General features: G+C 32.7%; 2 protein-coding genes across 4 annotated transcripts; one reads left to right on the top strand and one right to left on the bottom strand.

Annotated features, from left to right (window-relative positions):
- The first annotated feature begins 1755 nt into the window (after nucleotides 1-1755).
- On the top strand, nucleotides 1756-3643 carry LOC130946672 (uncharacterized). Its single transcript, XM_057875503.1, has 2 exons — nucleotides 1756-2184; nucleotides 2808-3643. The coding sequence occupies exons 1-2, from the start codon at nucleotides 1791-1793 to the stop codon at nucleotides 3458-3460; spliced, it is 1047 nt and encodes a 348-aa protein (XP_057731486.1). The 5' UTR covers nucleotides 1756-1790; the 3' UTR covers nucleotides 3461-3643.
- Nucleotides 3644-8286: 4643 nt separating this feature from the next.
- Nucleotides 8287-11248, bottom strand: LOC130943638 (uncharacterized). 3 transcript variants are annotated; one of them, XM_057871609.1, is made up of 6 exons: nucleotides 10930-11229; nucleotides 10747-10854; nucleotides 10511-10641; nucleotides 10005-10105; nucleotides 9037-9096; nucleotides 8287-8632 (listed from the first exon to the last, which is right to left on the bottom strand). In XM_057871609.1, exons 1-6 carry the CDS (start codon nucleotides 11129-11131, stop codon nucleotides 8548-8550), a joined length of 687 nt encoding a protein of 228 aa, XP_057727592.1. In that variant the 5' UTR covers nucleotides 11132-11229; the 3' UTR covers nucleotides 8287-8547. The 3 variants fall into 3 exon arrangements, with proteins under 3 accessions (XP_057727592.1, XP_057727590.1, XP_057727591.1); XM_057871607.1 differs by having other exon boundaries at nucleotides 10511-10854; nucleotides 10930-11235; XM_057871608.1 differs by lacking the exon at nucleotides 9037-9096 and having other exon boundaries at nucleotides 10511-10854; nucleotides 10930-11248.
- Nucleotides 11249-11984: the final 736 nt, after the last annotated feature.

Consider the following 11984-nt stretch of genomic DNA (forward strand, 5'->3'; position numbering starts at 1 on the left):
GTATTGAACAACTTCCCATGGTCCTATTGTTAGCATAGTTATTAAAATCCAACTGGATCGATCGATTCGATTAAAAAATGAGTGAACTGAACCTATCACTAATCCGATCCGAGATTAGAACTGCTTAAAATACAGAATCGGATTAAATTCGAAATAAACCGGCATAAACTGATCAAATTCGGTGAAATTTGAATCGGACCGAATCAAACCGCTTGGTGCAGTTGAAGACGACTTTACACTCACCAGTGTTCTGCAAGTCCACCATGCTCCTATGCTCCAGCGAGAGGTTCGAACCCAGCATGGGTGGTGATCATACCACTAAGCTACAATGCTTCTCACCATTACATATATAAATTATAATATATAGTCATTTTTTATTTTACTTATATTCAATTTATTTTAATTTTAAAGTCATTCATTTTTAAATTAATTATATTTTATTTAATTATAAATTTTATTAAATATATACAAATTAAAAAGATTAAAAAAATTTATTAATCACAATTTTTTTCTTTTCATGATTATATAATATCTATTAATATTATTTTTTTAATAAATACTTGTAGTATATAATAATTGGTAAAGACACACATGCAATTGTCTTCGTATGAAGTTAATAATTGAAAATTGTTAGATGATATTTAGTCAAATTTGTCAAATCATCTCACCGTTCTTAAATATCAACTTCACATGAAAATTACTTATAATAACATGATAAATATAAACTAATTAATAAAGTAGTAAAGTTTGAAAATGATAATTATTTTTATAAAAATAAAATAAAAGTGCTTATAATAAAAAAATTAAATTTTATATAATTATTTAATTATACCGGATTAATTCACCGGTTGAACCAATGATTCAGTGATCCAATAATTTAACCGGTTTGATCACCGATTCTGTTCTGATAACTATGATTGTTAGATAAAACGAGATATTTCATATTTAATTATCTATTATGTTTATGGATTTTTTCATTATTTTTGTCCTATTTTAAAATTGTAATAATAATTTTTATATTGTTTAACTTTTTCTTATAGAATTATTAAGTAGTACTAATATTTGAGGATTAGTATATAAATTTTTAGAAAATGTTAAAATACATATATTGTTAAAAAAATGTCAAAGTCATTTCAATTTAGAAATTGTCTAGATCTAATAGTTGAAAGTATATTAATTAAAATTAACCGTTAAAATCATTAGAATATTAATATTTTTAAAATCTTTAAAATCTTTTTTGATAATTTAGAGTCTCAAATTCTATAAGAATCCATTTTCAAATAGTTTATTAAATATTTAGCAATAACATATACTCTAAAATACAAAAAAATATTACGGTAAAGAGCAAATCCAACCATAGGAGAGATTGAAAAGGAAGAAGAAAAGAAAAAAAACAAATAATGGAGTACCTACAACGAAGCATTAATTTGAAACTGTTACTTTTAACGTAATTCACAACTAAAGAATATGATAGTCATTTGCAGTGGGAACCACAGAATGTCACTTTATTAGAACTTAGAAAAAAAGGACAACGAAGATAGGGAAATTGAAGGGGTCAGGATTATGCAATTGCAATTGTGGTAGTCGTGGACCGAATTGTTACCTCGCTTTTCATTAAGGTCACGAAGCTAGATACGATTCAAGTATCCCTCAAGCATTGGTTCTGTGTGGTTCTCTTTTCCTTATCTCTTACCTAAAATATTTTATATAAATAACCTGCATTATCCTCTTGAAAAATCTGTCTTAATACATTTTTTCATTTTTTGTACTACACACAAACACACACAATCATGTCACACGAAGTTACTAACAATGACTTGCATGATGATGATCCAGAATGGCAAGAGCTAAAACTTCCAAACTTGTTGTTACAGAGTGAAGCTGTTCGGCAAGTGCACGCCACCATTGAGAGAGAATGGAATTTCCTTCAAAGGTCAGCTTGTCAAACAGCAGCAGGAAGGGCTCTGTGGAGGCATGTCATCCATGATCCACTGGCTTATTTGCTGGCAGGAGAGTCTTATTTGAGAAGTCTTCATGAAAAAATGAAGAAAGACAGACTCAACAATGCACGTGAAATTTCTGGAGTTATTCTTGCTGTTAGAACTCTTTGGTTTGATTCTAGATTGGAAGATGCCCTTAATTCACCAAATGGCAGAGAATCACAAGTTGTTCTCCTTGGTGCAGGTTTATCTTGAAACCCATATTTAGATATTTTCATCATCATTTTAAATAGATTATCTTAACTAGTGATATTTTTATGTCTAAAATAGATTTGATTGTGTCACTTCTTAACTTAGCTAGTGATATTACTTGCTAATCAGTTTTACTTTATGAATTAGTACATGATATTATATTTAAGAATAAGTTAAACATGCAGTAAATATCATTTTATAAGATATTTAAAGCACAATCTCTCAAATCTTGAGAAAGCTATTATAAAACTAAGATATACATTTATGCAGTAAAAAACAAAGAAAACAGAAAGATCGAAAAAGATTTTTGTTGTATTGAAGAGAGTACGTACTCTTACTTACTAGTACTCAAAGCATAAAGTTTTTTTTTACAACGACCTAAAGATTAGAGACTGAACTCTGACCTGTTTCCTAAATAACCAAATTCTGTTGAAACAATTAGAACTATATCTATATTAACTAATTTAAGTCTCATTCCTATAACTATGTACTAGCCAAGGGAATACATATCATAAACTTTTATGCCTCTTAAAAATGAAAATAGATTAAAAAATATAATTTCAAAAACAGAAATTTAAAAGTATATCTGAGATGAGCTTGTAATCTCTTATGTAGGAATGGACACAAGGGCATACCGTTTAAATTGTTTACAGGACAGCGATGTATTTGAGGTTGATTTTCCAGGAGTATTACAAGTAAAAACCACTATTTTAGAAGCAGCTAAGGAATCGACAAATGAATTTGAACACATACGGTCAATGGCTAAATCCTTAACAAGGGTAGCTGCTGACATAAGAGAAAATGACTGGCTGGAGAAGCTTCGAACTGCAGGTTTTTTGCCACACAAGAACACGATATGGGTTCTAGAAGGTCTACTGTACTACCTCACCCATTCACAGGCCATGCAAGTGCTGAGGATTTTGGCCAACAAATGTTGTGTAACTCACACAGTCCTTTTAGCAGACTTCATGAATAAGCCATCAACTACACTGTCTAATTCTGCATTCCAATTTTATAGCGACTGGCCAGACCAACTCTTGCCCTCCATTGGGTTCACTCATGTAAAGCTTTCTCAAATTGGAGATCCAGATGCCCATTTTGGACTATTAAATGATCCTTTGAATCTTTTCAACAAGCTTCGCAGGTTGCCTAGGTCAATAGAAATCCATCCAGACGATGGAACGCCATGCTGTCGCTTGTACTTGGTTGAAGCTTCTGGTTCACCTAAACAAGATGTTGCTCCTAATGTTCCAATGAGTGTCTCATGATTAATTATATAAATCATGTCCTCTATTTTTCTAGATGCTTGCCCATTGTTTATACTTTATAGTATAGTATATAGCACATGAGGAGTACATGTCACATCTTAATGGCAAATTCTTCTAATAGGTGTGATCTCACTCCTTCGGTCGTAATATTGCTACAACGCAAGTAACCTTAAAGTAATTATTTTCAGGCTTTTTTTTAATACATTTGATAATCAAGTTCAAGGGCATCCCTAACTTAGATTATAAAAGAATAGACTTATTGGAGAACTTCTAAATCTGTTGGAGGACACTTATAATAGCATACAGTTTTGATACCAAGAGCAAAACATTTTAAAAAGAATATGCATTCTCTTAGGTAATATTTGGTAGAGAGATAGAGATTGAAAGACTGAGATTGAGAGACAGAGACTAATAGACAGAGACCGAAATAAATTTTAATATTCTGTTTGGTGCAAAGTGAGAGACCGAAATTAAAACAAGAATAAAACTCTAATTTAATTTGCACAAAGGATAAAATTAAAATTAATTAATTGAAATGAGTGTATTTTAGATATAAAATGTTATTAAAATTTCAGTTTCCGTCTCTAAAAATTTCAGTCCCCTGTGTCCCTACTTTTTTGAGGTACTGAAATATTGAAATTTTAGGGACAGAGACAAAAATTTTAATACCAGTCTCGGAGCCAACAAACATGATACTGTGTCTCAGTTTTTCAGTCTCTGTCCTAGTACCTCAAAACAATACTACCTTAAAAACGATACAATAAACCAAATGCATTATAAAAACATAGCCCATATATATTGATAGAGTGCTTAATAGATTATATGGAGAACAAGGGAAAGTCTTAGAAACAAATAATGCCCAAACTCTAGTTCGGATAGTGAGCTGGTTAGTAATTTGGCTATTTGCCAGACCGGACCGGCCGATTCGACTAAAAAATCGGTAAACTGGATCAAATACCGGTCCGGTTTGACATTTAGACCGTACAAGGCATGAAACCGAAATGAACCGGTCTTAGAAACAAATAATGCCCAAACTCTTGTTCGAATAGTGAGCTGGCTAATAGTTTGGCTGTTTTTCGGACCGAACCGGCCAGTTCGACTGAAAAATCGGTAAATCATACCAAATACCGGTCCGGTTTGACATGTAGACCGTACAAGACATGAAACTAAAATGAACCAGTCAAATTCAGAGTGAACCGGTCAAACTCGGTAAGACCGGTCTACCATATATATTGATAGAGTGCTTAATAGATTACATGGAGAACAAGGGAAAGTCTTAGAAACAAATAATGCCCAAACTCTAGTTCGGATAGTGAGCTGGCTAGTAATTTGGCTGTTTGCCAGACCGGACCGGTCGATTCGACTGAAAAATTGGTAAATCGGATCAAATACCGGTCCTGTTTGACATTTAGACCGTACAAGGTATGAAACCGAAATGAACCGGTCTTAGAAACAAATAATGCCCAAACTCTAGTTCGGATAGTGAGCTGGCTAGTAGTTTGGCTGTTTGCCGGACCGGACCGGCCAGTTCGACTGGAAAATCGGTAAATCAGACCAAATACCGGTCCGGTTTGACATTTAGACCGTACAAGACATGAAACTAAAACGAACCGGTCAAACTCGGTAAGACCGGTCTGATCAAACTGTTTGAAAGTCAATATTATCCAAAATATGTGATATGAGGTTCGAACTCCTCTCTTCTGTGAGATCAAAACCTTTTCTTGCCACTGAACTGTGTTGATTTTCAATAATATATATGCAAATTATAATATATATAGATATCTTTCATCAAATAGTTTATTTTTATTTAATTTATTTTAATTTTAGTTATAAACTCACTTATTCTTAAATTAATTATATTTTTATTTAACAATAATTATAAACTCACTTATTTTTTCTTTTCATAATTATATAATATATTAATATTTTTTTTAATAAATACATATAGCAATTTTTTATTTTACTTATATTCAATTAATTTTAATTTTAAAGTCACTCATTTTTAAATCAATTATATTTTATTTAACTATAAATTTTATTAATATATATATATATATATATATATATATATATATTAAAAAGATAAAAAAATTATTAACCATAATTTATTTTTTTTTTATGATTATATGATATCTATTAATATTATTTTTCAATAAATACTTGTAGTGTATAATAATAGGTAAAGACTCACATGCAGTTATCTTCATATGAAGTTAATAATTGAAAATCGTTAGATAATATTTAGTTAAACTTGTCAAACCATCTAACTGTTTTTAAATATCAATTTCACATGAAAATTAACTGTATGTAAGTTTTTACTTATAATAATATAATAATACAATAAATATAAATTAATTAATAAAATATTAAAATTTAAAAATGATAATTATTTTTATAAAAACAAAATAAAAGTACTTATAATAAAGAAAAAATAATTAAATTTTATATAATTATTTAATTATACCGGGTTAATCGGTTTGACCAGTTACCCACCGGTTGAATCAGTAACTCAGTGACTCAGTAATCTCACCGGTTTAATTAGCAGTTCGTTTCTGACAACTATGCTTGATAGCTCAATTTGTTACCAAAGTATTATTAAGGAATTAGATCTGATTTGGTCCAAAAAATTTAAGATTAAAATCAAATTTTTTTTCCTATTTAAAATAGTATTCATTATTGCATTTTAAATTAAAATCCTTTTAAAAATTTTTAGACAAAAATACCCTTATTTTTATGTTTATTCTGATTCCAACTACCATCCACCACCACCACTACCACCACCGTTCCCTTCCACCAATTACCCGCCATTTTCCTTACCGCAACCATCCATTTCATCCATTATCAACAAAGTATTCAAATTCAAGAATCCATCGTCAACAACATATCATTCAAATTCAAAAACACCAACATCATCCATTGCATCTAATCCTTAAAATTCAACATCATTATCACAATCATTCATATTTTTTTTAAAAGAGAGAGAAAAGATTAGGACAAAGAGAGACAAGAGAGATGCAGTGAGTTCAGTGAGAAAGAAAAAGAAGAAAGAAGAACGAGAAAGGGAGAGTTGGGCATTGACGGTGAGAAAATTCGCTGCCATTGCCGCTGGTTGAGTCACCAGAAAGAGAGATTGACAAGGGAGGGAGAACGTGGGAGAGAGAGAGAGCTCGCCGAAAAAGGAAAGAAAAGGAGGTCTGATCTATTTCTCTTACTCTAGCTCCACTGCCACCACCGTCGAAACTGCAGCCGCTACTCCTCTTCAAAACTGCCGCCAAAAAAAAAAGGGAAGAAAAGGAGATCTGAAACTGCCATTGCTGTTGCTCCTACTCCCTCTCTCTGTTTGCTGCGTCGACGACAACGGTGGCACTCAACCAAGCTGACGCCCTCTTCTCTTCCTCTCTTCCTCTTGAGAGCGGCAACAGTGGCACTCCCTCTATTACTCCTACTCCCTTCTCTGTTTGCTTCTCTTTCTTTTTTCATCTGAATGTGTGTTTTAGAAGAAAAATATTGTTAGACTGATCAGGTTGACGGAGATGAAGATTGGATTGGGTCAGAGAGATGAGAGGGTAGAATTACTGAGATAAAGAGAAAAATGACCAAAGAGATGACTTTAAGAACAATGCTATGAACCAAAAGGTATTAACCAAAAATAAGTTTTGGGTGAATCCAAAATCTCTACGAGATGTTTTTAAGTATCAGAATGTTTCTTTTTTATACTAAATGCATGGTCTTTTATATATTTTTCGAATTTTTTTGTATTACAAATGTAAATATCTCTATTTTTTTAAGAATTTCATATTTATTTTTAAATTTTATAGATATTTAATTATTTTTATTAAAATATAACTGAATATTTCTTTTGTTAAGTATTAGGATGCTTTTTTTCATATTAAATAAATATTTTTTTAATATTTCTATAATTGTATAATTTGCGGTCTCTTTAATAATCAAAACGGCACCTAATATTCCAAAACGGCAATCCAAACTTCACATGATCACCTGCATCACAGTACCCTCCAACCAAGTCCACCTTTAAAAGCAAGAACATATATACTTCAATTTTCAACTTGGGAATTATCACAAACACCTAGAAATCTAGAACTAGAAATTGGCGTAACTAACTAACCCCTTGTTCTAGACCATCAGTGAGTCCGCAATGGTGACGCCGCGCTGGTTGTAAGGAATTCTTCCTCCGTCGCCTCCTCCCTCCACGCCCGCCACCGCCTCCATGGCTTCTCCAGCTGTCCCCTTGCCCTCGAAATCGCCGCCGCCTTAGGGATCGAGCTCAAGTTCAACTCTAACTGCAACGGCGACTCTAATAACACATTTGGTTCACGAAAGGGAAGCGGTTCTTGTCGACGGTGGCGAATCCGACGAGTCAGATGTCAGTGATAGAAGAGGAATGGGTCGCGGTGGGGAGGCGGAGAGGGCCTGACGGTGAGAGAGAAAGAGAGAGGTCTGTGTATATGATTGTTGGAGATAGGTAGGTTAATGTGAGAGAGAAGAGAAAGATTTTTATAGGTTTTAATTAGGTTTACTTAATCAATCTTAAATTTTTAAAATTTTGAATTTAAAAAATTTAAAATTAATTATTAATATAAATTAATGTAATTTTGTTTAGTTTTTGAATGGTAACCTCTTAGTTCTATATACTTTTCTTATTAAGTATAAATAGTGCTAACCTTTCTCGTTATCACAGTAGCATTGATATTAATTTAAATACAAAAATATTTGGTAACAAAAAAAAATTAGCCAAAAACAACCAAAATTTATCTTATTTAGCATTCATTAATTATTACAACTAATGAACAACAATTAATGACTGTTAAGTAAAGCAACTCGCTCTTTTTTTTTTTCGAAATCGAAGGAAGTAGATAACAATTTTTATACAATCAGAAATTCATTAAGTTGAACAAAAGATTACAGAGAGAAGGGTGGAGAAGAAATCCTCCTAATCAAAACAGAAAAATCAAGGAAAAGACATAACAAAACTTTGGATTCAAAAGATATAGGCAGCAGCCATACTTCCATGATTTCTGAATAATCCACTTTCCACTTCAAAATGGAGTTCAGGCTGCCTTTTAAAGTTAGATTTCAAGGCAATCCCTGATCCCCTGCTCAAATTTGTCAAGAGAAGATATGGTTTCCGATACAGCGTCAGCTATCTTTCTTCTGTAACAATAAGAGTTAAAAAAAATGGTGATCAATCAGTTCAAGGACATAACGAACATATAATCATCATCATTATGAAAAACGAGACACCAAAACTGTAGATGAAGTACCCATTCAATCCAAAGTGCAAATGTATCTGATCTATTTTGTTAAAAATAGAACAATAAATCTTGAGAAAGGTCCGCTAATGAATTCGATCTGCTGACAATTCTAACAGCTTGACTATTGCTTTTATTTAACATTTTTCGAACACGATTTACCAGACCCCTGATTTTTAGAGACACTAAAGTTACAAGTCCATTAGCTGCTACAGAACCTCAGCTATTGTTATTATTTTATTTAAAACACAAAAAGGGGGGAAAATATGTCTTCTCCATGATGATGACATATTATTAAAGGCAAACCTATCTGATGAGAGTTGAATATTAGCTTTGCTTGCCAGCCCAGTGACAGAGGTGAAAGATCTGCATAATATGAAGCAATAAAGGAAAAATGCATGTATCATCGGATGTTAACAATTAAATAATCAGCTTGCATTTTGGGTCAAACGAAGAAAAGGGAAAGTAAAGACATAAGAAAAAGAAGAAGAGAAAAAAGGGGGAGGGGGAAGAGGCAGATAATGCATTAACTATTATACTGGTAGAAGATAGCGTGTAAGAAAATGGAAGAATGAAAAACTAGGTATTGTTTTAGAGGACAACCTAAAGTGTCTACAAGGTAGAATAGATGCTCTGAAGTTTACAAGTCCACAAGACAAGGAAAATCCCTTCATAGTTCATAATATTCTAACTGGAATGGGAATTTTAAATCCATTGTCACATGGCAACCACTTATATTGGCCAGCTGAAAATAGTTTGGTAAAAGTAAGAAATAGTGAACAATGTTTTAATTTAAATTGCAAATTTCTAACAGGGATACAGTTCTACCAAAATTACCGCAAAACCATTTAAAATAGCTTACTCATATCTGTAAATACTAATTCCTACGAAACTATGACATTCCTCTAAACCAAAAATATAATAATATTTGACCTGCATTGTATTGATAAAAATAATGAAGTTGGAAAGAGAACAAGGACCTCGTTAAGAGTTTCTGAGAGAGAAATAAATAGAAGCTAAATGCTGGGAATAAAATGTCATCCACAAAAGAATCAGATAATGCAAAACAACATGTGCCGGATAAACTTTTATAACAAAGAAGCCATGTTGCCACTACACTGCACATCAAGTTGTTCCTTTCCAAAAAAAAAAAAGAAATAATAAAAGCAGAAGCTTCTCAAATGTTTTAGTATCAATATATGTAAAGAAAAGTATTCGAGGAACACTAGCTGGCACAGAAACATCACAATGCCTGGATATTATAAAAGGGATACCTTATAAGATTATCTAGCAAGTCTTCAGCTTTCAACTTTACAGGATCCTTATTTCCAAGCAAAGAGGCTGCATTCTTCACAATCAACCGAAACGTGCACACCTGTGCATGAAAAAGACAGTGAAGTTGAATTCTGTAACTGTTTTAAAGTTCCTTTGCCCTTGAGGTATCAATGCCTTTTGGGAAAAACGAAATTGATAGGAACAATTAACAAAGCATCCACCCTAACCAAACAAAATGACATCACCATAAATGAATCGTGTTAAACACGTAACTTATCGGTATCATTTGATAATTGATACCATACAATCACCCGAAATATAAAATATCCAACTTCAGATAAGGATGAATCTACAGTTTTACCACTTCAAAGCATTTGATACTCAATAACCATCTACAGTTTAGGAGCATTATTTTCCTTTAACTATTTTCTCAATCAAATTGCTGCTCGTCACTTTCAAAAACATCCAAATTATGTATTGCGATACAGTAAGAGGAGGAACGAACCTCTACACCGGTGTTGGCTTGGAAGTTGACAAAGGAATTCCTCTCCTGCGGAACGCAATCCCTAGCGGCGGATCTGAAGAGTTCCTGAAATTTCTGCAAATCCTCTTCGGAATACACAGCTTCGGGCTCCACTGAAAAACAATAAAAGAAAAGAAAAGAAAAGAAAAATAACCGAACAAAATCTGCATAAAAAGAAATGTGCGGAGGAACGTAGTTAGAGAGAGAACTATACGCACTGAGCAAGAGATATGCAGAACGAAGGGATTCGCGCGAGGCGTCGACGGGGGCTAATAGGAACTTGTAGGCCTTCTTCTTTTGGTCTTTGAGCCAATCCTTAGGTCCTGCTGTGCACAGAGGATAAGGAATTAGGGTTTTTCAAGCTTCGAAGAGTAGTTGCATAATAATTAATGCATACATACAGATGCCGAATTCAATGGCGGAGGCTGGAGTTAAAGAGAGGAAGGAGGTGTGAGCAAGGAAGGAGAGTAAAACGGCGCCCCTTCGGGTGGCTAAGGAGTTGGTTTTTGAATGAATGGGTTTTGGATGGAATGAAAATCCCGCGCTAACGGTGGAAATAGAGAGAGCTGAAAGGGTAGTTGCTACCGCTGCCGCCACCGCCATTGTTTTGTTTACTCCCCTCTGCTTTTTTAGCTCAGCTACTTTACCTTGAGTTTTCTATTTTTTCGGTTAACTTAAGACTTAATTTTAATGCATGCATAAAAATAATTTCACATTTAACAGAAAAAGTATTTATGAGATTATGAGATAAGGTGTCCTAATTAAAAAGTTAATTTTACAAGTTTGAATAATTTTTTTTCTTTTTTCTTTTATTTTTTTATTTTATTGCTCTTGTAGCTAAATAAAATTAGGCATCTAAACGTTTTTAATTTTTTTTTAATATTGAATTCAAATAAATGTTGTTCTGTAAAATGACTCATTATGTGTACTATACTAAATTATGAAAGTGCCCCACTCACCGGCATTTAGCGCCAAGGACCATATTGTGCGTGTAAGGTTCACTGCACGGCTGACGCTAAACACTTAATCACTGGCGTTTAGCACCAATAGTGTAAACAACAATGGGGACCACACGTTTGCATGGAATCAGCAGAAGGCTTAAAGATTTGATTTTAAATCAAATAACTATTAGAAAAGATTTATTAGGGTTTTATTTAAGTTTCAAATCAATTTTAATTAGGACTATAAATAGGATAGAGATTTGTCCACGTGAAAACTTCTCTTCTCCTAATTTTTAAATCCGCACTTTTACATTTTTTTTTGTTAGAGTTTTTTACACACCATGAGTAACTAAACCTCCATTGTTAAGATTAGGGGCTCTGTTTACTTTGATGGATTAATAATGATTTATTCTTCTACTCTTGATTAATACATTGATTATTATTTAAGAATTGGTTTCGTTCTTCATCCTACGGATTAGTAAGTATTAGAAAATAACTCTAATCTAACTTGAATT

Source organism: Arachis stenosperma, chromosome 8, assembly GCF_014773155.1.
Source record: "Arachis stenosperma cultivar V10309 chromosome 8, arast.V10309.gnm1.PFL2, whole genome shotgun sequence".
Lineage (NCBI taxonomy): Eukaryota > Viridiplantae > Streptophyta > Magnoliopsida > Fabales > Fabaceae > Arachis > Arachis stenosperma.

What these genes read in the sequence shown, in the direction of transcription:
- LOC130946672 (XM_057875503.1), top strand. Translation starts at nt 1,791, where the DNA reads ATGTCACACGAAGTTACTAACAATGACTTGCATGATGATGATCCAGAA. An exon ending in AGTTGTTCTCCTTGGTGCAG is followed by an intron (nt 2,185 to 2,807) that starts GTTTATCTTGAA and finishes TCTCTTATGTAG; the next exon opens with GAATGGACACAAGGGCATAC.
- LOC130943638 (XM_057871607.1), bottom strand. Translation starts at nt 11,131, where the DNA reads ATGGCGGTGGCGGCAGCGGTAGCAACTACCCTTTCAGCTCTCTCTATT. An exon ending in AAGCCAACACCGGTGTAGAG is followed by an intron (nt 10,106 to 10,510) that starts GTTCGTTCCTCC and finishes TTTCATGCACAG; the next exon opens with GTGTGCACGTTTCGGTTGAT. An exon ending in TTGCTAGATAATCTTATAAG is followed by an intron (nt 9,097 to 10,004) that starts GTATCCCTTTTA and finishes CATATTATGCAG; the next exon opens with ATCTTTCACCTCTGTCACTG.